Source organism: Osmia bicornis, chromosome 7 (genome assembly GCF_907164935.1).
Source record: "Osmia bicornis bicornis chromosome 7, iOsmBic2.1, whole genome shotgun sequence".
Lineage (NCBI taxonomy): Eukaryota > Metazoa > Arthropoda > Insecta > Hymenoptera > Megachilidae > Osmia > Osmia bicornis.
Window position 1 is genome coordinate 525060 of NC_060222.1, and position 26841 is coordinate 551900.

The 26841-nt window shown below is 40.4% G+C and overlaps 3 protein-coding genes across 3 annotated transcripts in view; 1 reads left to right on the plus strand and 2 right to left on the minus strand.

The window, feature by feature from the left end:
* Positions 1-26841, plus strand: part of LOC114874024 (glycine-rich cell wall structural protein-like) — a 102150-nt gene that overhangs the window by 59510 nt on the left and 15799 nt on the right. The window lies entirely within an intron of this gene.
* LOC114874020 (ras guanine nucleotide exchange factor R-like) lies at positions 294-5783 on the minus strand. The gene is made up of 4 exons (XM_029182906.2): positions 5738-5783; positions 5579-5652; positions 2702-4492; positions 294-2441 (listed from the first exon to the last, which is right to left on the minus strand). The coding sequence occupies exons 1-4, from the start codon at positions 5781-5783 to the stop codon at positions 294-296; spliced, it is 4059 nt and encodes a 1352-aa protein (XP_029038739.2).
* The window catches only part of LOC114874016, a 42108-nt gene continuing 32686 nt past the window's right edge, over positions 17420-26841 (minus strand). The window contains exons 21-38 of the mRNA XM_029182894.2: positions 26542-26646; positions 26229-26354; positions 22751-22897; positions 21738-21832; positions 21472-21676; positions 21323-21413; positions 21069-21265; positions 20882-20976; positions 20738-20804; positions 20625-20672; positions 20450-20551; positions 20244-20315; positions 20032-20152; positions 19798-19964; positions 19578-19733; positions 19364-19498; positions 19119-19292; positions 17420-19040 (exon numbers count right to left, since the gene is read on the minus strand). Of these exons, the coding sequence (XP_029038727.2) occupies positions 19122-19292; positions 19364-19498; positions 19578-19733; positions 19798-19964; positions 20032-20152; positions 20244-20315; positions 20450-20551; positions 20625-20672; positions 20738-20804; positions 20882-20976; positions 21069-21265; positions 21323-21413; positions 21472-21676; positions 21738-21832; positions 22751-22897; positions 26229-26354; positions 26542-26646 (2100 nt within the window). The 3' untranslated portion in view covers positions 17420-19040; positions 19119-19121. The remainder of the gene's footprint in view (positions 19041-19118; positions 19293-19363; positions 19499-19577; positions 19734-19797; positions 19965-20031; positions 20153-20243; positions 20316-20449; positions 20552-20624; positions 20673-20737; positions 20805-20881; positions 20977-21068; positions 21266-21322; positions 21414-21471; positions 21677-21737; positions 21833-22750; positions 22898-26228; positions 26355-26541; positions 26647-26841) is intronic.

A 26841-nucleotide genomic window follows, 5' to 3' on the forward strand; every position in this document is an offset into this window, starting at 1 on the left:
TTTTCTTTGAAAAATTATCCTACTTTTCTTTTAATCGTTACTCAAACGACCTGCTTCTTCCACGATTTTTTGGTACATCCCTTTCGTCTTTCCTTAAATTATCAAAAAAAAATCCACACCCCTAAAATCAATTAGGTATTTCGAAAGAAAGAAAAGAAGATACAAAAATTCAACTGTCTTTTAATTTCCCTTTTCGAAGATCCCATGTTTTCTGAAGAGTCGATTATGCTTCGGACATGCAGGTAAGCCAAAAACACGAATCACCATCAAACCATTCGTTTACCCGATGAAACTTAGCTTTTCTTTGATAATTCCTGGAAGAAAGCTTCGATAGGTAAAGTGGGCTCGTCAGTGGGTATCTTGAAATGGTTTGCCACGACTCTGCTCTCAGGAGAGACTGCTTTGAACATGCCAGGTTTATCATACAAAGCCGAAGCGGAGCTGGTCAAATCCGCTACGCTTTGAGACGCTTTGGCGAACAATTCCTCATCGTCGAGCGTGCTTGCAGTTTCGTTTTTATTTTCGTTCGACACGGTAGTCACTTCCGTTTTCGTCGAGGAATATTGGTCGGTGACCGCGGTTTCCTTTAACCGATTCTCGTGCACGGTTTTGGCCGTGCTGCTGGCAACCGGTTCGCCAGGTGGATGTTCATTTTCAGCATGAAAACTCGGCTTGATTTCACTTTCGTTCCTCGCATTTTTGTCCTCGTCAACGGCTGGAACGTCGGTGGAGCCAGTTTGCTCGTTTTCAACGGGGATCTCGTTAGCGGCCACTCGGGTGCTGGCCATTGTAGTGACGGCGGAATAGAAACTGGTCTCTTCCGCGGCCATTTCCGTGGCTTCGGCTTCCTTTCTCGCGTGGTACGCCACGGTCGAGCTCTCCTTTTGGGCGGGTAACCTGCTTTTCATCGTGGGTCGCCGTCTGACCGACGAGGAGAACACGTTCTCTGGCCGAGCTGTGCTCGGTTTCTGATTTTCACTATCGTACTGATGTTGGTTCTTGTTAGGATTACTCGTCGTACCGGATATCCTACTTCTGTACACGTTCGCGCTAACTGGTCTTCTTTTGGGCACGAAACGATTGCTCCTCTCTGTGGTGGACGAGGTACCTTCTTCCACTGCTGTTTCTTGATCTTTGGATACCAATGGAGTAGGAGAAGTTGACCTGTAGTTCATCCTGGACATGTATTTGTATCTTCCAGGATTTTCTCTATTCGTGTCGCCATTTTGTTGCTGATATTTAATACTGGTTCCTCTCTGCTTAGTGTGCGGCGCAGGCGTCGATGACGCTTCTGTGCTGGACGTTTGGGATAATCTGCTCTTGTAGTCCAACCGACTCTTGTAGTCCTTAATGCTGAACCGCGGCCTGGTTGTGTTTCCGTATCTCATTGGTCTGATCTTGTGCGATCGGATGGTGGAGGTGCTTATCTGAGGCGCCTCGGTCGTCGATTGTTCGGTGGATGTGGTAGTGGATGGGGTTGTAGTCACGCTGGAGATGGAACTGACACCGGCGCTGGTGGATGACACCGCCGTCGCTCTATCATAGTAATTCCCTTCTGTTCTAACAAATAAGTTCTCAAGGGGGATGTTGGTCACCGGACCCGTATTTTCATTATAATTCTCGTTGTTAGGAACGTCTTCCACGTTCGTCCTGGTAGATTCCGTGTAGTACTCTACTGGTATGGGCTGGGTGGTATCTTCTGGTTGCTCATCAACCTGGAGGAACTTTTGCGAGGTGTAATCAAACTGCTGACCATTAGGCTGGTTCGTTACGAACTGATTGTAATCGGTGTAGGTCTGGAGAGATTCAGTTTGGGTTTTGTAGGTGTTCACCGGTGTATGAACGATCTCTGTGACGATCTCAGCCTCGAAGGGCTCTCCTGGATTCACCCTGTTCCTGTGACCAGGCCTCTTCCTTATGTTAGCCTTCTTCTCGGTCACCGACTCGTCGTAGCTGGCCTGGGTAGGTTTGATTCGTCTTCTTCGAGATGGATCCAGATGCTGTTTCACCTCTTCAGGTCTGTCGTACTTGAGATAGTCTTCTGCTGCGGTGACTGGCTCTGGGGTGGTGGTAGTTGGCCGTCTTCGACGCAGAGGCGCACCCGGTCTTCGGGTTCTCGGCTTCTGTGTCACTACCGACGGCAGGGTGGTGCTTTCAAAGGTGCCAGTGGTCTGAATGGGTACCTCTTCGGCGTGCAACGTTATAGGCAGCGAGGTTTCCGGAAGCTGGGCGGGAGCTTCTGTTGGTGCAGGCTCGTATGCCGAGGTGCTTGGCTTTCTTCGCCTATATTGATCGCGTGACGGTTTCTGCGGCCTGTGAGCTCGTAAATCAATTTGAGGCTCTCGATAATTGACTTGTTCTGGTTGATTTCTTAATTGATCTTGATACTGCTGACTCGGCACCGCGGGACTCTCCGAGATGGTATAGCTGGATTGAGTTACCTGTAGAAGGATTTTGAAACTTTGTTGTGAACTTGGTAATTAATGACAAATATTGATTTTTATATCGCGAAAGGTACCTAATTTTCTCTTAAATTAAATTAAAACTCCTGGTAACGCCCACACCGCTTATCATATTTATTATTCCAAAACTGTCCCTGAAGTATAACCACCCGGATCGTAACCTATCCCCCATTTTATTATATTACCGAACTTCCACGGTGGTCAAACACTTGGCAAAAAGCCTCCCTGGAAAGACCTACCTGAGACTGTTGAACCTTTGGCAGTTCTCCAAGAGCGGTCTGCTCGGTAATCACCGCGGTTGGAATGGTGGTTACCTTCGGGATTTCGTATTCCGTCAGCTGGATCGAATAAGGACCCTGTTCCTCCGTCACTTTAGCCAGTTGCTGCGATTGATTCTTCGCCGATTCGGCAGCCAATCTAGCCTCGTCCTCTTCCTTTTGTTCTTCCAACAGCTGCCTCAGCTCTTCCTGCCTCTTCTTCAATTCCTCCTGTTGCTGTTTCTCAATCTCCAACTGTTGTTGCCTCTCCTGTTCGGCCAGCCTCTGTCTGTCTCTTTGCAACAGTTGTTGCTGAAGAAGATACTGTTGCTCGTTGAAGTGTTTCAGAGATATACTCTCAGGTGTCTCGTACTCCGGTTCGCTGTTCTCTGGCCGAATATCAATCGGTAGGACAGAGCCTGAATACTGAGGAGCTTGGGCCTGAGGTTTGATGTACACTACTTTAGGAACTTGAGGGATCTGATTGGATCCGATGGGTTCCTGATTGAATTTCGAAGGTGGATTGACTCTTGGTAGAACCTCGTTGATGTCCGAGGTGTATTTATTCTTTGGCGCTGGCCAAGATGGAGGCGGCGGGGTTAGATCCTGTTGTTCCGACACGTAATAGGTATTCCCTATCCCTGAAGTGGGCAAAATCTCGCCGTGTCCTCCATTATCGACCTGTTTAGTCGCGGTGTTATGTCCAGGTCGTTTATAATCGTGTCCTTGACCGAGATCAGCCGATTGCTGATATTTGTTTGACTCCCTTGGGGTGGTGGGCGATGGAGTCGAGGAACTGTACACGTCTGGCGGCAGTAGAGTCTCGTACGGCAAAGAGGGTCTAAAATTGAATCCATTATAGATGGAAGGAGGTGTAATGTAGCCGATTTCGTGGCTCTCGTGCACCAGGAAGGCTGGGTCTCTCTCGTAGGAAGTTTTGTAGGAGTGAGGCGGCGAGTGGTTCACTTGGCTGAAAAAGTTTCCGCTGCCTGCAGGATTGATCAGGTGATCATTATGGGAGGGCGGTTGGAATTTATCGTAGTTGGCTCGGTGCTCGTAGTCGGTAAGCCGTTTATCCTTTCCAAAGTCGGGAGCCAGCGCGGTACCAGGGGGTTGGAAATAGGGCTTAGCGCTGTTGGACACTTTCAGCGATTCGAATGGCTTCACCTGGTACCTTGGAGGCTGAAGCAGCTGAGGAACGTACGGATCCGCGTAATGTCTGTTCTTCGGGGGCGACACTGGCGAGGAGGGCATGTTGGTGGTGGAGGTGTAACTTTTGATGAAATACGTGGCCGCCTTTATCGGGTCGGGTGGTTGATGACCGCTTGGGGGTGCGAATTGTGGCTGACGAAGGTATCCGGAGTTATCCCGCAAAATCGGCTTCCTATGGTGGTCCATTTCGAAACGATAGGCGTCTTTCGGAGGTGGGATCAGGAAGGTGTAGTCTCGGGTCTCCGAGGCGACGTGTTTATTCGCATAATTGTGGTTCGGTAGCTCGCCACGTGCTTTCACAGCCGAATGACCGTGAAGCATCGTGAAGCTTCCTAGTATGCTTGGAGGATTGTAGTCGTGATGGGAGGACGGTTTACCCTTTCGTTGCGGTTTCAGCTTCTCCGACGTGGCCATGTGTTCCTGCAGTTTACCTAGAACGGGGTGTAACGGTCCGTTCCTCTCGAGACCGCTCGATGGTGATACGTTTGTGCCAATTGTTTCTTCGTAGCCGTTGGTCAGTGGCCGCCATCCGTTTGCGATCATCGATGATCGCGTCGGTGGCTGTAAACAGGGTTGAAGGGTATCGTTGGCTGAATCAATAGGCAGCAGTTTAAACACTTGCGTGTTCGGCAAGTTTTCGTTTCTATGAAAAAGTATTTAGCGTTTCGAAACGTAACACGGAAGAAAACAATTCTATGGGAGAAAACAGGATGAGAACACAAAGCGACGGAAACGGGAAAATAGAATGAAAAAACGAGTCCTTTGGGAAACAGATCCGGGTTTATCTTTGGATGTTTTTCTTCTGTCATCGACAGAACGGAAGTTACAATCGATTCGAGTTGCGTGACGCATTGAGATGTTTATGTTCGTTCTGTGAATCGTGGGGATCCAACTTTCTCGAAAGGGATACTGAAACGAGGCCTCGTTTTATGAATTCTTACGCTATAAGAGGTAGATTTAGGTTGTCTGATATTGCGTTAACGAGAAAGTGACGTTGCCTTCCAGGAAATTAAAATCTATCGATAGCAAATCTCTTTTTTCCTTTCAAACATCATTTTTTGACAAATAATTTCATTAAAAATTTTAATTAGTTTTGTGTTTCATAACTTATCACCATTGACACGGATAAGGTCGACTGAAAAATCACATTACAAATCTTCTTACAAACTTTTATCGCGTTATTAACATAATGTACGTTAACTGAGCAAAGTTTATACTAAATCGCTGACCTACATTCGGAAAACTGATGCTTAGCTGTAGAAACGTGATCCTGTTAAAGCTTTCGGTAGCTCCAGTTACGTGGAACAGATGAAAATTAAGGAACTTAAAAGAAAATTACTATTAATGATACTTGGAAAACGTTAATTTAACTTCACTTTGAGCGATATGAAAATCTTAATCCTGCTAATTTTTAATCGATCGAGGAAGTTGAACAAATATTGGCTATAAATTTACGTCATCTCGAGAGCCAGAGAAGAAAGAGATGTTTAATGTATACATCAATCAACTGTTGTGTATCTTGTGCATTAGCTTAAAATAGTTTGAAAGCTTCAACAGGGACAATGTTTTCCTTGCTCGACTTTCATGCGAAAAACAGAAGCTCTTTTTGGTTGCATCAACTTAAAAAGGGCTTTTCGTTTTACTTACCGGTTTATTATCAGATCGGTCAATCGATACGGTGATCGCATCGATACAGGTGAACAACCCCATCGCAAGGACACCTGAGATTCCAGTGTAACAGAAAACGTTAATCGTTTTCGTTGATCAATTAGAGATTCCAGTAGCATCGTTAGAAAGTATACTTACAATTCATGATTAGTGCCGACTGCATCGTGACAGACCATGGGATCATTTACGTTCGCGTTCTGTAACGAAATGTATCGGTTTACGTTTTAATATTAATTTTCTTTGCCCCAAAAATTTGTTAAAAATAGCGTATAGATTTCCAATTCTATTGGAAAATACTTTGAAACAGATTATTGGAATTCCTACCATTTTTATATATGTATTTTTCTCTTGTGAGATTTACGTCATAAGGTTTCTTATTGCTAATATGCAAAAAGAAATTTTCATCTCTAAAAGAGAATGCATTCCGGATGGCGTTCGTCAGGTAGCAAATTAGCTGATTACGAGAATTTAGAGCTGAGATTAGCATATTTCACTGAGCCAACCCTCAATTGTCTAGATAGTACGGGAAAAATGTAACAGAGAAAGGAATCATGGAAAGCGTTGTCTATCGTTGCTGTTCACCTCATTTCCGGTACTATTTTGTCATTTCTCTGAATCACAGCAACAGTGAAACTCGCGGAAAGACGGAAGAATTTCTCTTTTTTACGAGCACCGGTAATTTTCTAAAATTTCCACCCCGATGTTTTTTCAATTTTTCATTTGATACAAACTGAACGATCGGTAGATCCGGAAAGATTTCTATGAATCATCCTATGTAGCAAGTACAAAGTAGAGAAGTGTATGAAAGCAGAATAGTTAAGCAAACTTGCACCAAAAAATGCAGTTTCTCAGTTAATTAAAATTGTTCTTGCGATGAACACCGTGGGTCAGTGATGGCCCAACTGATGGTAAAAGTAGAACAGTGATGAATCTGCAGAAGAAAGTAGTAAGTTGAAAATGTAAGGAAAAGTAATCTTTGTCAGTTTTTATTTTGAACGAGGCGACAATGAGCCGTGATTTCGTCGCGATTACCGAGTAAAACGACCCTAATTACCCCGTTACTATCTCCATAAATGCATCATTAATTCTCCTACGGTATTACCAAGGGCGTGAGTACGAGGAATAAATTATCGTCATCGAAAAAATCTACTTTCTCTCATTAATTTTCTAGCCTCGGATTGTCACGTAAGTACACCTTTCGCAGTTGGGGACAGGTGAGAAATGTAGAACTGGCTTCGAATCGACATAGTATATTTTTATTAGAGAGTACACTTGGGTACGCGTTATTTTTATGCATTCCATTAAACCAGCCAACTGTACGATTTTTCATTCCTGAACGAATTGATAGGAAGATCAAAAGGTGGTTAACGCTCAACTTGTTACATAAAACGAATTGGTTCGACCAGTTCGATCCGGTAGTTATAAGTTTTACGAAGGTATTGAGTTTTTTAACGATCTCCGTGTAATTATTAGCTGTTGCTAATGATTTGTGAAATTTTTATTTGATCGATTATGAGTAGCAATTTCGTTAATAGTCGTTTACAAAGTGCTGTGTAACTTTGTGCCATTAAAAACGCGATACTCAGGCGAATGAAAATTAAAACGGTACCAGTGTTTAAACGGATAATGAATTTATACATATCCATGCTGGTTGGAAGTTGTCCTTTTAGGATATTATTATTTAATAGAGAGTACATTGTGCTTTCTATTATTTATTTGAGTGTACAGTCACCGTGCGTAGCATCTCTTTAGAAATGGCACTACTTTCAAACTTTCCGATGACAGCACGGTTACTTGTGCTCCACATTTCGTCACTGTCCCCTATTGCTTCGATCCACTTCATATCGAAGAGCGCAGTCACATTCCAACTTCCTTCCTAAAGTAATACATTCCATCTCGAGAAACCATTTTCAACTTGCACTCTAATTTCATATGGTAAACTCTACAATACACCCCATCCACTATTCATATCGCCCTACGATTGATAAATTCATTTTTTCTGAAATATTTAAACTAGAGCATTTTGAGATTTAATGGGACATTAGAAATTAGAAGGTTTATTAAAATTACAAGTTAGTAGAGTTAGGGTAGGAAACGTTTGGAACATGAATTGGTACCAAGATTGATACGCATGTGCATAGTTTAGGTACGCAAAGGTGGTGCCACCTGAGCGGTCAAAATTGCCGGCGAATCGAAAAATCAATAGTGCAGGTGCATTTAAATTTCACGCAGATTCCAGTTGAATTAATTACAAGCATTAGCCTATCCCTGGAGGGGTGACGCAGCCTCCGGCTAAATTTTCCAATGGTTTCCGGTGCGGTTGTACAATTTCGCGCGCAATTTGAATGACGAACGATCGAATCCAGAGTACTGGAAATCGTTTTATTCGATGTTCTGAATTTTCATGTGTTTCAACTTGTGTCATTTATTAAAGTTGAATTTCATTGATTCTTCATAAATATTCATGTAATTTTATAATATTAATGATACTTGGAATTTTTTGTCTCTTTTAATTATTTAATTGTATTAAATTTGTAAACCCACTGACATTCGGCGTGTTAATAAGAGATCAATAAATAGTACGTTTGAGAGGGCGAAATTGAATTTTCCGACCATATTGCGCGATATTTCCGCTGCAACATCTGGCGATCGACAGGAAAATAACAAAAGTTTATCGTTAGCGAAGGCCAAAATCGATGAAAAAAGTTATCCTGTTAGTTTGGTAAAAATTGCGGTAATAAGTAACGAGATGAAACAAAACGCGGGGGGAAATACATAGGAAAGAAAAAGAAATTGCTGAGCAGTTAGGAACGTGTAACGAGTTCACGTGTAAATGTAACGAAGGACGACTGCTTTTGAAAAAATCTCAAGCACCTCTCACTGAAACTTTTACCACAATAATGGCCAACTCGCGTGTTCGTTTTAGTTTTAGCACGGGGTAGCATTTGAATTGCTGTATTATTCTTGCAACGACGAGAAATATTGCGAAATTACATTAATAATTTATTTTCGAAGTCATTCCTTTTTTTTTTTTTTTTTTTTAAATAAAGTGAAAGGGTTAATTGTAAAAAATTGGATGATTACACGAGGTTTGGGTTAGTATACGATTAAACACAGATAATATGACCAAGCACACGATTTCAAGGTGCAACGTGCAACCACTGCAGAGCTATAAAATCGAATTAGGGGTAGAAACGTGGGCGTACAACAGGAAATCGAATAAGCAGCAGGAGTGCGTGTCTTGGATATCTCGATGAATCTGAGATTTCTTCAACGGTAGATGCGAACTCAACGAGAGGTAGGATTTTTCCAATTATCTTCGTTAAGTTTTTGCACGGTGTGCTCACGTAGTAATTAACTCTTCAAATGTTTTTCCGCTTCTACATCGAAATCCCTGATCTCGGAATATAAAAAAGATTTTACATAATTTCGAATAATTCGTCAGGAAATTATTTATTTTTCGCCTAGTTTTGCGAAACGAAATTGCAAAGCCGTGATGTTTAAAGAGCAGAAACTCGGGGTTAAACTGTAGCAATTTTTCCAGCTCGCGACATTCTCCTTGTCGGAGGCTTGAATGAGCGTGAAACCGAAGTTTCTTAACTGGCTAAGGCAAAACGAGCAAAAGAGCCGATTTGTTAAGGATAACCGCGTGAATTGCATTTATAATGCAGATTGTGAATATTTTTCAAGCTTACTTTATATTCTGCTTCGGCTTGACATTTTCGATTTATTTCAGTCATTTGTACACGATAGAAGATTATACAGCTTCTTCTTCTTCTTCTTCTTCTTCTTCTTCTGTCATGTATAACATAGCGTCTCGTGAGAGGAAACACGTGTTTTATGAAGAAATGTTTAAACTATAAAATGGCAAGGTGTCCCGAGTAGTTGCTATCGCGGAAAATATTTCCGGGTTTCTTTGGAAAGGGGGTTCGGAAAAAAAGGCTGTATCACGGGCCAATGCACGATAACATTCAGGGCCCGGTTTTCAACGAATCGCGTTCACGATCTCACGATACGGTTATGCTCTGTTTCCCTCGGCCTTTCGCTTTCCACTTGCAACCACCGCGCCGCGTATGTACATGTATCCACGTCTACGCATTAATTGTCAATTACTAACTACAGAACTTTACGGGATAGTTACCTAACAGTGCATGCATTGCCTCGTGGAGCTGCTTGTCAAAATCGATCCGCGTTGCACAACCTACGATTCGGAATATGCAAACGCACCACCATCGATAAAACCTGCTTATTGAAAAGAAGACTAGAGAAGATTAATTAACACGCGCGTATACGAGTTTGTGCAACCGCTTAGAACCAGTTGGCAGAAATTCTAACGTAAATATCCTTCTAACTTCCTTGGGAAAGGTTCTGGTTCTGGTGTTTCTGTTCATTCGCGAGCACACACGCTCTTTTTTCAAAACACGAACCTGGTTAACTAATAGCATACTCGTGGCGTAATGCAATCGCGTTGAAAAGCGTCGTTTTCTCAAGACCTTACGCGCGGATTAGTCGACTGGTTCTAGGCCTTATTTTGCAACAATGACGAGGATCGTTCGATGCTTCGCTCGAGATAACTCCTTTTTCATGATTAACTGAGACACGCGTAAAAGGAATTCGTTAGCTTCGCCGAGGAAACAATAATTAACAGAAAATCAGGGCAACGATGTTACTTAACGAGTTACAGGTCATTTTGAAAAGGAAAAGGGGATCGCATGAATAGTATGCGAGATAAAATTTCCAAGGTTTTTCCGAGGAATTTCGATACTTTCACCTTAATAGTGTAATAGTCGATATAAAATGGATGACCCGGTAAAATAATGTAAATGGGTACTAGCCGGTTATGGGAAAGTGAAAGCATGACCCATAGGAATTGCGTGTTGGTGCAAGGTGCAAATTTTATATCCGTCGGCTTATCAAATTTTATTACTTATCGCGAGTCGAATATTTAACGAAACAAATTATTCAGAGTTTTCACGTACAATCAGCCCGACATTGTAAACGACGATAATAGCAAACAGAGCCTTCAGAAACTCCTACTAAAATGACATTTCGTTTGCTATAGTGATACAACAGATGAAACTTCCAGACAGACCTATCTTGTTCCATTCTCCTATCAGACAATAAGACAAATCGTTAACTGTTCCATTGAAAGCAAATGAAATCGCTCGAAAAAAAAAAAACAAAAAAACAGACACACACGAACGAGACGCTAAGAAACTTGCGCATGGAAAGACTAATCAGTTCGTAACAAGTTTCTATATAGGCAGCAACTTAAATTCGTCATAACTTTCCCTTCGTTCTCGACGAGTATTGTTTTTCATTCAATGCACGATCCGTAAGGCGATAGACCGAGCGATGTCTGGCACATTAAGCTATGCATATTAACACCCATCATATTTTTACGCGTTATGCGTTTTTCAATGAAAAAGTTAAGTATCTCTATGAGGTGCCAATTACTGTGAAACTATAACAGCAATTTCTGTACACGAACTTCCTTATAGATGACAAATTTCTTTTCCCATAAAAAAAAAAAAAAAAAAAGGAAAGATAGTAGAGATCAATCAACGTCTATCATATCATCTGAAACATTCCACGTAAACGCTTCAATTACGCAAAAGGAACAAACCAGCTATATAATTTTGCATACATAGTGCTTGTAAAGGAAGCTATGCTTTTTCTTCTATAAATTTTCCATCGCCAGGCGGATGTAAGTAAAGACACGTTTCTCGCGACAAACAGATACAAATGATCCTACACTGACCCGGTGCAAGAGCCCCTGCGAAACTGTTAAGCCATCAGCTCTCCGGGGGTTAATGAACAAAGTTATCATACCGGAAGTGCTGGTAGACTGCTCGTTTTTGACCCGTTGATCACGTCACAGGATACACGAGTCGCAAACGTGTTCGACAGAGAAGAAGAATAAAAAAAACTTTCCCCGCTTTAAGGAGCAGAAGCAATTTCTCGGCCCCACCTCTGCTTTCGCGGTTGCAGTTTCTAAGCACGGCGTGTCGGCTCGCGGCTCTGAATTTTCACGAGGTTTAAAAGAAAGAGAGAGAGAGAGAGAGAGAGAGAGAGAAAGAGCGTAGAAAGAAAAAAAAAAATATACATATAAAACTCGTGCACACGTGTGAGCGTGTTAACGAGCACGCGGCGAGTTTCGACGTCTTGCTTTTACGCGAACGGGTCCGCGAGTTTTTGATTGTTTCGAGGAGTACAATTTTTTCGTCGCGTGTCTGAGCGGAATGAATGAAACTCTCGTGGGATTTTTAGCGAATTCGCTATTTTCCGAGTTCTGACGGTGATATGCTGGTTATTATAACGGATGAAATGGGACCGCTGCTTTTATTCAGCAAGAGGAAATTTCGGAATGTTTTTTTTCGTGCGAATAATTTTGCTCGCAAAGCTTTTGAAAAAACTTGTAACGCTTAATCTGTTAGAAATAATTGTCTCATAGACGGAAAGTCGATAAGGGAAAGAGTTAAAGAGAAGCAGCAAGTGCTTCCATGAAAAATCGTTCGATCCCTCCTATAAACGAGTGACTCGACACCGATTCCTGTCGATTTTAATTGCTTAATTAGAGTAGAACGTGAAGGGTATCGGTGGAGTAGGTATTCATCGAAAAGCCTAGGGTACAATTGAATTTCACCTAGAAGCTCGTCAGCAATTAGGTCGACGCACATACGAATTTTTCCCCCTTTTTGATAAACGTAAAATTTGTTTAAAATTTTGGAAGATCGCGCTAGTAATAGATCATAATTTAATTTTAACGTAGATGATAAACTTTTCCATTAGATTTTATCGCGATTCGATAACTATAAAATTGAATAGCTAGTTTCGGTTTCTATGTGGAATTCTTGCGGTCGAATTTTCATCGCCATTGCTCGTAAAGACATCGGTTCACCGTCAAGCGTGGTACAAGAGTAATACCATAAACAACCGGAAACGGTCCAGTAAAGCGCAAACTCGTTCCGAGGATGAAAGCATCGATTCCAAACGTTCTTCTCCTGCAAACGGTCTTCACCGATACGTTAATAATAACAACACGCGCTTCCGATCTATTCGTGCCAATTGAAAAGCTACCAATTTATTTGCGAACGACGAATTTCAGCCTTTTAATCCCCTTGGCGGTAGTCTTTTTCTCTTTCCTACTTGAAATTCTATATGCTCTTTACAAAAAATGAACGAATCCCACCAGATCGTAGGTATCGATCCTTCCAATTTAGAAATTTACCAAGAGAAGAATTAATTAAATGAAAAATTTTTATTTGGATCGTTGATAACGCATGCTGGTTCGCAGAAAAGAATCTCGGCTATTTTTCTACAAGTGAAAGTTAAATTACACTAATTAATTGCATTTACAATGTCTTTCTCACGGTTAATTTCATTCTTTCTGTTATCGTTCCACGGAATCGTCGTTTGCTCGTTCACAATCACACGGACGTAATTGCAGGAGATTTGTCAGGGAAATACAGGCGTAATAAGCGAAACGATTTGTTAATCACAATAATAATCACGAGAGACTGGCTCCATTTGCGTAATCCCAATTTTCGACTTAATCAGAGGTTTTCAGAAAACTCTCGGTTTTCAAATGATGAAGTATCCTCAATTAATACATAATTACATTTAGTCTGCTCGTTAAATGGTAAAAAATGAAGGCAAACTCGCGAATAAAATAATTCGTGTATCATAAAATTTCCAGCGCAAAAAATCCAGCCAATTATCGTTTAATTCTGACATTATAAGCGAGCAAATAAAGCTTGATATTTCAACGTGGTAAACATTTCCGTGGAGCGAGTAACACGCGACAGGACAGAGAGAAATGTGTAACGTTGGCTCGGCACAACCTAGATGACCATACGAAGCCAGAGAGAACAGAGTTTCCGGTAGCCTCGTGTTATTTATCGATATAAAGCGTAATATTATCGAGCAAGAGAGCCTCGGGCCATCAATTCGTTCGCCAAACTTCCCGTGTTGTTTCATCTTCACTATTTTTCTTCTGACATGTAACTCGCTCAGAGTCATTTCAAATAAATGACCACGATTCTCATGCTCTTTCTTTATATATTTAACCCTTTTACTGTAAAAGGGTATACAGAGGGTGTTTCAAAAGAAGGAGGATATTGGATTAGAAGAATATCCTACAAATGAAATTAAATCAACACGAAATCTATAACGAGCCCATTTTCGTTACTTTTCAGTAGAGCAGAAAAACAAGAGCAGTCATAAATTTTTTATATAAAAATCAAACTAGGTCCCTATAGTAAAAAAATGTATTTGGCTTTCAAGTAGAAAAACATCAGCCACCAATTTCAAACCAAAATCCTCGAAGCAAAAAGAAAAAGATTCGCACGATCCCAGTCAACATTCTCGTATTTCCTTTAAACTTTAAGAGAAGATACTTACTCGGTTCGAAGCGTAGATGTCCAAGGGTTCACGGTTCACCAAACACGAAAACTCTTCTCGTATCGATCAGGTCAGCTCTGGTGTAGAAGCAGCGATTATCGATGAGAAACTCTTTAGAAAATTTCACCAATCGAATAAAACCTTCCGGTAGAACTATATATGGAACAATAGAACGCGTGGTCGAAGAATAAAGTTGTCACAGGATTGATCTTGAGGATTCGTTCACTGGGTAGGTAAGACTGGCACACAACTGGCTGACCAACGCAACGAGGAGACGGGGCCAGCTTCTCTGTTGAAGGTCTACGCGCTAAGTCGACGTGGTTTCCCCTCTTCGAGACGATTCAGAGGAAGAAAGTAGGCTTCGACTGACCCTTCTTATTCCGTGAATCGACTTCACTATTACTTGCTACGAAAACAGAACCGCCGTTCGAATCGGTGCGTGCTTTCCAGCTGGCGTGGAAAGTTGTAACGCGTTGCGTGCGCCGTGATGGAATCGCGTGTACCTACGAATCATCCATAGATCGGACGTGATTTTTCTTCGATGCATATCTCGAGATCATTTCGATCACTAATTGTGGATATTCAAATGGTGAACCGTCTTATTTGTTTAGTAAATTTTTTTTTAAATTTCATGTTGAATATACTGCAAGAACTTTCATTCTTTAAATAGATTATCAATGAAGTAGCGTTGTTTGAAAATTGCTCTGCAATACATCATCCACTGATTACTAGTTTTTGCTAGACGGTGCAACTGACGTCTTGCTAGAACTTTGTTACTTTTTCCACCTTTGCTTCTTCTGCTAACATTTTCTCGTAACAATAGCATTAGGACGATTTTGCTCGTTGTTTAAGCTACTGCAGAGTTAAGGGCGTGCTCATTGTCCGTGAATCATACATGTCCTCATCCAGACGGTCCCAGCTAGCGAACTTCCTGTCAGAGGTTCAGTTTTCCTCCGTCCTAGATTCACCCTAGCTGTTAGCGAAACACCTTTTCATTTTAATCATATTTTTCACAGTGGAAATTGAAATGGAATTCGATCGTAGTTGAAAAGAAAAGAGAAGAATAAGCGGAAGTAGTCAGCTTCTAACGCGAGTGAACTACTTCTCGTACATTCGCGATCTGAACTTTCTTAAGCAATTATGTCATAACCTGTGCCCCCCTTTTCCCATCTCTTCTATGCTGAATTTATCTTTCCTTCTATCTCGCAAATTTCCATACATATTTCTGATTAATCGGAAGTTAATTATTTCATTTAAGTGGGTCAGTTGTTATCCATTGAAGATTGACTAAGAGAAACGGGGGAAAAAATTGCATCGATTTACGTTCAGTCAATATTTTATTGTCGGTTTTCATTTATCCGTGATTACGGCAATGATCTGGAAGGCGAAGATAATTCAGCACCGTTATGCACGATCTACCTTAATTTACGAGCATATTTTCGTAATCGCGCCGGTAATAGTTGCCCGTTTTTCCTGTCAGCCTGCTAATTATGTCAGCGGACAGGGTCTCGACCGGTTTCAGTACCTGGAAAAGCAGGAAGAAAGTAACGAACCAGACGATTCATGGGAAAAATGCAAACCAGTTGCATCGGAATTGGTTCGTTTCTGGTTTTGATAATGATTTGAAAAAGTCCGACGCTGAACTTTGCTACAGGAAGAAATTTAATCCACAGATATCATAATTTTTATAATATTATCTCGTTCTGTAAATATAAAAGCTGTTACTTTCTATCGCGTTATTAGACCCTTGACACCGAGTAACATCTGTTCAAGTGTAAGGTTCAGTGAAATCAGCTCACATGCGGATCATCGGCTAATGAAACGTCTGCTATGAATTTTCTATAAAACTAATCGTTGATCATCGACCGCGAATTCGTCGGCTTTCCTCCTTTCCCTCTTTCTCGCCTGAGAAACTGTCCGTGTGTCAAGTTCACCATCGTGAGATCCGCGAATCAGCCGGTGCAATCGTGACTGTTCGCACTTGGCAAAAAAAAGAAAAAAATGAAAAAGAAATGTTGAGTGGCTCGTGAAACGGCCAAGCGATCCGTGTCCGTTTTCGTTTCGACACAGAAGCGTGCTCTTTCGACACGCCGTTCGATTCTGCGACTTCGCGGTCGCCGGAAACGGAAGATATAACGATAAAGGATAGATCTCGATGAAATGATGCTAGGCTAGATTAATTTGTTAGACAGAGAAACGTTGATTTCGTTAAGAGTTTCGAAAAAAGAAAAAAAAAAAAATGGAAATGTTGCGACAGAACGATGATACGATTGCGATGGTGTTTAACCGCGTTAATTGCTATGTCAAAAGTATAATTGCAAAGGGATATTATCCTTTAATTTTTCTATTTATGCCTTAGACTTTTTACGCGTCGTTCAAAATATTAAACTGAAAATTTGAGGTTTAAAGGATAACACGTATGTAACGTGATGTAAGATTCGATTTTTATGGGATGATGACTGCATCGTCAAGATAGACTATTGCTAAATAAAACCTTGAACGCGTTTCATAGGGGAACCGATGGAAATTTCTGGAAAAAAAAAAAATAAAAAAAAAAAAATGTTGAAATCGATTTTAATATGCATAAAACTTATCATCAAAATACATCACGCTTTGTATGCATACCGAACTATAAATGCGTTCGTTTTTTTATGGTTAATTAATCATGCACTTTGCGAAGCACCGTGCTAGTAACCCACTTTTCATACCAATAAACGATTTCTTTGGTCCACTTTGAACAGAGATGGCCAAGTCCAGAACGGACTTCCCCTCCTCTTCCTGGCCATTCCCCTCGTATAGTTTCTGATCTGGGCATCGACCATCTTGGTACACGAGTCGGTAAATACGATTTCTTAAGTAAGTTTGGCGGGAAAGGAGAGCACCGGCAAAAATGGGCCTTCGATAGGAAAACGGACAATGACATTTCGGATAGTGGACATTGTAATTCCGTCTTACCTTTGAATGAAAGTCGATACTGAAAGTGTACACGTTCATAAATATTTAGCGTTTCGATATGAATAATTTTGGTGTTTAGTTTAACCCCATTGTTCTCTAACAAATTGGTAAATTTGTATCTGTTATAATGGAAAGAGCTCCGAGTCCATTGGAAATTAATTAATATTTCGACATTAATGAACAGACATTTGATGCGTTGTAAATTAATATCTGGTTCGATGGAAATTACCGTACGGTTTGACTTCAATTTGACACGAGTTAATTATCATTTTGACGTAGATTGACAGATATTGGAGGAAAGGGATGAAATATATTTTTAATAAATTCGAGTGATAATTAGAGTAATCGTGTATGTCAAATTTCAAATGGAAACTGAGAATGAAAGGAAACTTATCTTTCAGGAAACTTATCTTTCAGGAAAATTACAATGGAGGAACGTGTAAAAAATAAAACACATTTTATTGGAACTTTGCAATAAATGCTTTTAATAGATTTCGATCTGTTTTGTCCGCGCTATATAATATAATATATAATCAATTTTCACCTCGTAACCTTCGATAGTGCCGCGCTAGAATGACAGTGTCTGCGATAACAAGAATTACAATAATAATAATAATGATGACGATACTGATAATTAATAATAATAATAATAATAATAATAATAATAATAATAATTCGAGTCGTTGACTGTAAAAGTGGCTCGATTGTATTGCTCCCCGAATTTCGAAGGCGTTTGGAGTACCGGAAGTACTCCTGCTAATTAGTCTGCAAATATTAGCTCTAAGCATTTTTTTTTTCTAAATTCTCTCCCTTTCTCGCATTCATTCATTCGTTACATTCGATCATGAACAAAAGGATTCACTCTTCGAAACGTTTACGCCATTTTACAATCAATCTTTCAGTTTCTGCAACGTGTTTGAATAAAACAATTACGAATCTTGATCTTCGCTATTTCGCTCGCTATTTCGTTGGTTACCTTGAACCTGGCCTCGATATCTCAATTCGATGTCGTGTATCGAAATCAAAAGCAACGAACAATGGACAGCTAGTTTTTATGGTGCTTTCTGGGATGACCCATTTCAAAGATTTCTCAATTAAAAAAAATTAAGATGGTAATTTCAGTTAAATTAGGGTTACTTTTTAATTCTTGTTAAAATTTCTCCAAACTTTAATTTAAAATGGACCATCCTCTGGACCAATGCATGGTTTACAAGATTAATGATTCTAGTTTATTAATTAAATAAACTCTGCTCTCCGCGTCTCCTCTAATTTCCTTTTGAAAACCTACGCTAAGGACTAGGATAATAGGATAAATTGAACTACACGCAATCAACAAGCCCTCTCATCCTTCGAGTCGATCGCGTTTTCCTTTTTCTAAAGAAGGTTGAAATCTCTTCTTTTATCGTGAAACTCACGTTCAGTGTTTCCCTAAGAATACTAAACTCGTCTAGATTAAACGTAAGGGATACGAAATCGTACAAGCAAGATTCTTTCTGTTTTGTATGAAGAGATGGTGGCACGATATTTACGAGAGAAAGAGGCTCTACGTATAGCAAATTCCTTTTTTCCTTTTATTTTCTCTTCGAATCTTATCGTTAGAGCTTCTTTTTCTTTAAGATCGTTCATCGTAACGCGTGGTTATTACAATGTATAGGCTGTTTCGTGATTGTACGAAACAATCTGTATAGATCTAACTGCATAAATACTCTGTGTATCATTAATTCTACATAAAATGTACGCGTGTCTTACGTGAATGTTGTATCTATTCGCCGGATGTTGATCGTGACAGACGGAATCTTTTGCGAGCGACGATTATTTACGACATCTCGCCCGTGTTCGCTATAGAAAAGGGCGCTGAAAAATCCCTAGATTTAGAGTGCCAGGATGTCACGTGGCTTGAAAAACTCGCTAAGAAATTACGGCTTGGGTTGCATTGGCGAGATTGGATCACGATACTTAATAGCAAATAGTGTTTATGTATTATTTATAGTTACTTTGGTATAGTCATATCACACTAGAGACCGTGGTGTCTAAAGGGTATCGTCCTTTTCACATCCGCTTTCAGAGTTCCGCCTGCAGAACCCTGAAAATTAAATAAAACGATCCAATGAACAATTGAAGGATGAGAGAGGAAATCTTTATTTGAAATAAAGATATTTACCTGTCATTGTTTAGCGGACTTGAACCTAGCCAGTTTCAATTGCACAGGATTTGAAACTTTCACGTGGACCGCGATGTCTTCCACAGGAGCTTCGCGAACATCCGTTCCACCGACTGCTACCACTCGATCCCCTTTGCAAATCTTTCCACACTCCAAAGCGCTACCACCAGGTAGCTAAAAAGATCGTATCGAATTTTGTTACAGCTGATTTTGTAAAGCTTCGTAAGAATGCCACAAAGTATTACCAAGTCCGACACGTATGCTCCTTTTCCACTTTTATATCCTGTCAAACAGAGACCAGCTCCTTTCCCGGACTTCTTTTGCAGCTCCACTTCTATTTCCTCTTCTGGTTTCTCTTGCCGATGCACGATCATCGTGATCTAGAAATTGAAATAGAACATTTTTATAGCAGTTAAAGCAGCATCCTACTGAATATTATTTAAGGAAAAGGATGCATACGGTTCCTGAGAGTTTCAAAACAGTAGCGTGAGCTTTATCGTGCTCGATCTCCTTGAAACTTTTGCTGCACATGTCCAGTATTTCATCTCCGGACTGTAATCGTCCATCTTTCCCCGCTGCTCCATCGGGAAACACTTCGAGGATGAACACTTTTTTCTAAAATGAAATCATAAAAATGCAAATCTTTTTCATAGATCGCTTTTATAAAAAGAAATATTACCAATGGTGTGTCAGAACCACCAGTTATGGCGAATCCAATGCCTTTGTCCTTCTCTTTCTGGAACTCTATCGTTGTGTCTTTTCCGGTTTCAATCTTGCAATCCTTTGGATCCTTTGGTGGTTCAGGTTCTTTTGGTTTTTCTGGCTCTTTGGGTGCTGGTGCTGGTGCTGGAACACAGAGAAATTAATACATAAAAAGATTATGTTCAAATGATAAAGATAATATATTACTTACGTGCTTCCTCGGGAACGATGCCCTTTGCCCTGTCTTCCTCTTCTTTTGCAACTTTGCTTTGATTAGGATTGCATACTGTTAGAGTAACTACACCTTCTGCTTTCTTCAACAAACTCGTAGCCTATGAATAAAGAAAGGTAATATTAATGTTGAATAATTAATAAAATTACAATTCGATTCGTAATCTTTTAATATTAAATACTATTACGTACCTCGTCGTACGTCGAACCAAGTAGACAGTCCATATTAACAGCAAGTATCATATCACCAACTTGCAAGCCAGCCTTTAAAACGCAATAAAGAAGGAGAATGACACAGTTTTACATTTTCAATGACACGGGAAATAAGTTTATCGGTATCTAACGATTAGCATTCGTGACACGTTTCAACTAGTGTTGTCTGATAAAGAAAGAATCACCTGTTCAGCAGCACTGCCTTCTTGTATATCGGAGATGAATATACCTTGGCCAACCTCAGCGTGTTTTCCTTCAATGATCATTATGCCCAGTCCATACTGACCCTACACATAGAAAACCTACGTGTAGTAATCGTAAGGCTCGATCAGTATCCCTCTGTTTTTGGGTAAAACTTGCCTTTTTCACCGGTATATTCCGCACACCTTTGTACTGGTTGAACGTGTTCTACAACAAGAAATAATATTCTTGTAACAAATATCTTTACGATTGTTCATCTATGACGGGCTTACCTCTTCCAGCGATGGAGGAAATTGAACAATTGGCTTCACGGCGATATCGTCAAGGGCCGCGCTCCTCCTGCGATCATAGGGTCATGTTTCAATTAATTTCATCAGAGGTGTCGAAATACACGAACAGAAACAGTATGACGTTACCGTAGAACGACAATTTTGAAGATCGTACCAGCCATGCCTTTAATCATGGCGGATGCGTTCAAATGGCACCGTCCTTGTAATACGCGGCCATTTACCTAAAGATATTCAAACGTAATTATCTTCCATCAGAATATGTAGATAAAAGTGAAGTAGAGGTAGGAAGGAAAATAAATTGGAAAATACGCACCTCGAGTATTTCATCGCCGACAACAAGCTCGCCCCCTTTGTGAGCTGAACCCCTTGGATTAAGGCCACAAATGAACACTGCCATCCGGTTTCGATCCTTGTGTCCTGCTAACGAAATACCCAAACCACGTCTGTCCTTTTCCACTTTGACCATCAACACTTTGTGTCCCATCGAATGGTATTTCTTTTGCACTTTCACTGTAACGAGAGAATCAATTAATTTTTAGTAGGACATTAATTTATTAATTTACGTACTGTGCGTATAACCGAACTCGTCTTCCTGTTCAGGATCCGCTTCGATTTCCGCTTTGCTACGCTTCACGTTTCCAGCACTTTTTCTCGAGATCTAGGAAAGAACGTTTTTTCAAAAGATAAGAAAAGTTTCTCTTAAATTGTTTTAGTACCTCCACGCCAGCCTTCGTGTAAACGTTTCCCTCGAGCTCACGCGTGTCTTCTTCCGAGCTCTCATCCGAAGAATATTTCCGTCTTGGGGGTTCTTCCGGTTTCGAGGCATGGTGGTCCTCCTTCTCTTCGCTCACTTCTCGTAAAATACCGGGGTTGGTAGGCGGTGACGGCGCCTTCTTTCGAATTGACTTTTTCATGGAGGATCTATACGATCGTTTATTTTAATTACTCGTATTTAAAGTTATTAATTATCTAATTAATTTACCTTCGCGTACTGGATCCAGCGCCATCTGGGGCTCTTGTACTTTGCCTTCTGAAATCTGATCTCGAGCTACTTTGTTTATCTCCGTATTCGGAACCCTATCGCAATAAAATAATTATACATTTAGAATAAATTATTCCAAATTTATGTATAATTATTTCAGTCGGTCCCGTGGGGTTAAACAGCATTGTGAGAAATGTTATAGAAATCGACACCTGTAAACCGATCGACAGCCTTCAAACATCTAAATGTTGCAACTTCCTTCGACACGTTTCGAACACGAGGAAACACGCGTTGATCGTTTTAGAATACATTTGTTGGCAGCCAGAACAAACTTAGATATTCGATCAATTGCCATCAGCTATTCGTTCTATATCGAATCCACGAGCAAAAATACGTCTTTTACGTATATTAATTCCGCGAAACGATCAGATTTTCTAAAATTGTTAACACAGTGCTCGCCTGTGGATATCTTAACTGTTCAATATCTTTTTTCGAAAAATTCTTTAGCGATTTAGTCTTTATAAAAATTTTCAATCGTATTGCTCTTTGATGGATATAAGAATTTAATAGCCTTGGAAATTTTCAAACAATATTGGTGTGATATTCCAAGCGTACTTTAACCCATCGCTAACGAAACGGACCGAAAACAGAATCATCCACTTTTCACGCGCTCTCCCGTCGACCCGAAGTCATAACAATCGATTCCGTTGACCGAATTAATTTACATCGAACACAATCGAACACAATCGAACACAATCGAACACGTCCGATTCCCGCGCTTTTCCTCGCACCTCGGTATAGAACAAACTTCCCTCTTTTCCTTTCGCCTATTTTCTCTCCCAGCCATTAGCTAATTGTACCGTTCGATTCAATTAGACTGCTCGATTGTTGCTCTATTCGGTTGAAATTTTACATTCTACAGAGACAAGGAATTGTTTTTTGAATTCAATTGTGACAAGAATGGAATGGTATTCTTCAGGATTATTTGTAAATATAAAAAAAGAACGACCCACCTGTGTCGCTTCCGGCGTGGTGGATCTGACAGGAGACGTTCTCTGTCCAAAAGATCCCGTGGGTGCTCCGGATCGGCTCCTACCGCTGTGTTTCCTTGTCAATCTTCCTGCCTCGTCCACCTGGCCATCCGTGTCGTTCTCGTTGTTCTGCAAACACAATCGATCCACTTAAATATCCTTCGACGAGGCGAAAAGCGTAAATGAGCGGATCACTCGCTAGAGAACTTTCAATAGATCCCAGGTGCTATTTCGGAGCCACGTGAGGCGAAGCGGAACTTCCGGAATCCGTTCGTTTAGCGATGGCCATTTCATTCTCTTTGTCACGTAGATTTACGAGCAATTTGATCATTCGAACATTTGAAACTTTCCGAAATGTCTAATTTGAAAAATGGGTAATTTGTAATTGGCTCGTCACTATTTCCTATTTAGTGTTCTTTTGAAAAAAGCACAATCAATAGGAGTTCGATCGTCGTCGTCGTCGTCGTCGTCGTCGTCGTCGAAGCGAGTGATACGCTCTTAGAAATGTGATTAATAAGTGTACGAGACTTGCATTGAATTGCTTCGACTGATCAATAGACTTTTCAGACCACATTCGTTTCACCGACACGAATCTTCATCGATTATCTATTTATTTTCACGATCTATTAATACAACTTTATTTTAATTGATCATTCGAGGCAAGTTCCATTTCACTGACTGGGCTCAAGGATCAGTGAATCGCTTAAATAAGACGTTGATTAAAAATTAAGGGTCTATCTACGAATAGAGGAATTTACTTATGTTCAAATAAAGAATCAGTATAAAAAGAGTTGATAAATCACCGAAATTATAACAAAGTACACCATGTACGTTTCATAAATCACACACACACGAGTCCATTGCTCTTCGTGGCTAAAATATAGTGACTGTAAATTTGACTGTTTAAAACATTGTAGACCGAAATTATAGTTATGATAAACAAATGGTCCGGTTTAGAGAACATAGATCGCGTGTTTAATAAAACTGGTCTGTTCGAGGAGGACAGAGTTTACAAGCTGTAATAATAAATCTTGCGAAAAGTAGAGCAACCAGAAATAAGAGACACGTATCCTTCTTTTTCTTTTTTCTTTTTTATTGAGTTACTATAACTCAAGTTTAAAACATAAAATTGTCTTCTTGAGTAATTAGGGAATTAAAGAACTATTTTTCTCCTTTGATTCCAGAGAATTTTGCTTATAAAACTCTCAAAATGAAAAACAGAAAAAAAAAACCACGCGTCTCTTACTTTATTCAGCTGTGTATACAAATCCTCCAAATGTTCTCCAAAATCCTTCAGCACTATCAAAAGAATCAAGAACCTTCTTCAGAAGTAAACCAACAAAAATCACTCATCCAAAATGAAGAGAAAAATAAAAGAAAGCAGGTTCTCCAAAATTAATTGGATGAAGAGAAAATTGGTAGTGTGCGTGAGTGTGTGTGGTTGTAGGAGGTAACGTACTACGAATGAGACGAATTTACGTCCAAAGAGACGATGCATCGCGACGGTATCGAGGGAAGCAACGTCTACCAGCCGGTTTCGTGTATGAAACTGCGCCCGTCGATATAACACGAGCGAGAGAGAAGGTGGACGACGTTGATCAGAGGGGGTTGGTGCAGCTGGAAGGGGTGTCGATGGCCCATGGTGTCGGTGATGGACGTTGCAACGACGTAATCCACACTTTCCGACAAACCGCAGCATCCCCGACTCATTGCCGATCGCGAACATCCCCCTTCTATCCTGCTACCAACTCTCTCTCCTCCTTCCAACCAACCCCATTCTGCATCCTTTTTATTCTATACCCTCTCGATCCTTCAGTCGCGTCCAATTTTCACAACGATTCACTCTACATTCTCAGAATTTCAAATTCTCTTATCGAAGAGAAAAAGCTTCGTCCGCGTCGAAGGGTGAGTTTTGTTTCAGAATGTTTAATCTTTTGAAAAATAAATATTACCCGCGAAACACCCTTCTATCGAGCAAACAAAAGTAACACGCAAGGTGTTAAATCATCCCCTAGCAAGCCTCCAATCAACACGCAACCCTCCAACCCTAAACCGACGAAAACAAAAGCATTTCCACCGATTCCTGTTCCTGGTACACCCTTTCTTCGCTCTGATTTGCATGATTCTCGTTCTGTACCGCCTTTCACGCCGTTTCTATCCCCTTCGCACCCCACATGCCCCCGGCTTTATTGGAAAGTTCGACCTCGATGCACCGTACACTGGATGTTCCGATAATGGCTGTACCCACGTGTCTCTTTCTCTCCCACTTCTTTTTTTTTTTTTTTTTTCTTTTGTCCCGTTATGTCTGTCACCAGCTTTCTCACCCTCGTACACCCTTCTCCCTCGTCTCTTTAATTTCATATGGATTCGATGGAGTCCTTGTTAAAATTCGAGAGGAAAGTGGAATTTTTTTGGAAAATTCTAAAGTGTCGAGGATTGTATTCGATATTGAAGCTTATGGTTGACGTCTCTGAGGGTTGCTCGTTTGCCGGACGAGAATCTATGTTATTGGGGATGAAACAAGGACGAGATCCAAGGATGAAGGATTCTAGCTTATCTGACGTTTGGAAATTCGGCTTTCTACGGATGTTTCACCATGAAAATTGTGAACAAGCGTTTCCAACAAACATTACGTTGTTTGTATAGGATAAGTTCAAGTGGTGATAAGAAAGCCACGAACTGATCGATACCTAAGATGATTCTGGCTTGATTACTCTTTTTTAATGTATAATTTCCTTTGATAAATCATTTGAAAGTTGTTGAAAGTTGTTGCACCAAAAAAACTCCTCGTTCCAAAAAACAAGAGATGGAATTAACGCCAGTCGTCAATTTTACACGCGTCAGTCTGTGTATATCGCAGCTGTTCCGTGTACCGGATTACAACTAGAAACATGACACAAAACTGGTTGCAATTCGCTACACCTACGGTCTCGTGTTAGAGAAAAACATTTAGAATTTTCTAACATGGAATTCAGTTAGTACTCTTTAGAAATCCAATTTGTCAATTTAGGTATCTCTGAAAAGAAATGATTCATATATTTTTGCAATTAAAAGGTGCAAAAAGCAGAGATCTCGTTGCAAATAAAAGGTGCGTTAACATTTGTTGTGCTTGAAATATTTAACAATCATGAAACCAACAAAATCCCGTGGAAATAATTAATACAACGAACGAGATGAAAGCGTTTAAAGGTGCAGGATAACAAGGTTAGAGTTAAATTGATAGAATGTGCTGCATGAAACTCTCGTCTAGTTAAACGAATGAAAAAAAGAAGGAAACAGATAGGAGGTGGAAATTGGAAAAATATTAGATTGTTGTAGTTTTGTTTCTATTTGTAGTTATTAAAATAAAAAATGAATAGGGCATTAATTGCGAAGCGTGTGCATTAAATCTTTGAAGAATTTGAACTGTGAGAAAGTTTGGGAAAGTGAAAAGATATTCCTGGTCGTGGCGAGGTCTCACCAGGTGCACCAAAGACTGGACGAGAAGACGAACAGGATTTCCGGCTGCTTGTATCACCTCGACTGCGCGTTCATGCGTACTATGTCGCAGGTCCACGCCATCGACCTCTATTATTCGATCACCGATCTAGAATCATTTGTTATCATTTGTTAATAACAAATTGCCTGCAAAAGTTAATAGGTATTTATTTTTTTTCCCCGGGATGATGGATCGTCGACGTAACAATTAAAATTTCATTTTCATTTTCCAAACTTCGACGCTTTGACATTTTGTAAAATTTATTAGTTTTACAACCTAATAAGAATACTTATACCTTCAATTCACCGGTTCTTCCCGCCGGACTGTTCGGTATTACGTTCTTAATGAATATCCCAGATATGTTTTGTGATTTACTAGAGCTGCCATTGTGCAGGTCGACCTGAAACACATTTCAACCAGCCTCGAACAAAGTTGAACAATCAAAATTACATTCTACTTAACGAATACAATGGAAATACAAAGGTTGTATTTGCTGTACAATTCTCTTTGATAAAATGACCATGAACGTGACGATCTTTGACCTTTGTGTTATACATAGGTGTAAAGTCTGTTCTTTGTAACACATTCTTCGAAG

What these genes read in the sequence shown, in the direction of transcription:
- LOC114874020 (XM_029182906.2), bottom strand. Translation starts at nt 5,783, where the DNA reads ATGATCCCATGGTCTGTCACGATGCAGTCGGCACTAATCATGAATT. An exon ending in GTCGGCACTAATCATGAATT is followed by an intron (nt 5,653 to 5,737) that starts GTAAGTATACTT and finishes CTGGAATCTCAG; the next exon opens with GTGTCCTTGCGATGGGGTTG. An exon ending in CAAAGGTTCAACAGTCTCAG is followed by an intron (nt 2,442 to 2,701) that starts GTAGGTCTTTCC and finishes ATCCTTCTACAG; the next exon opens with GTAACTCAATCCAGCTATAC.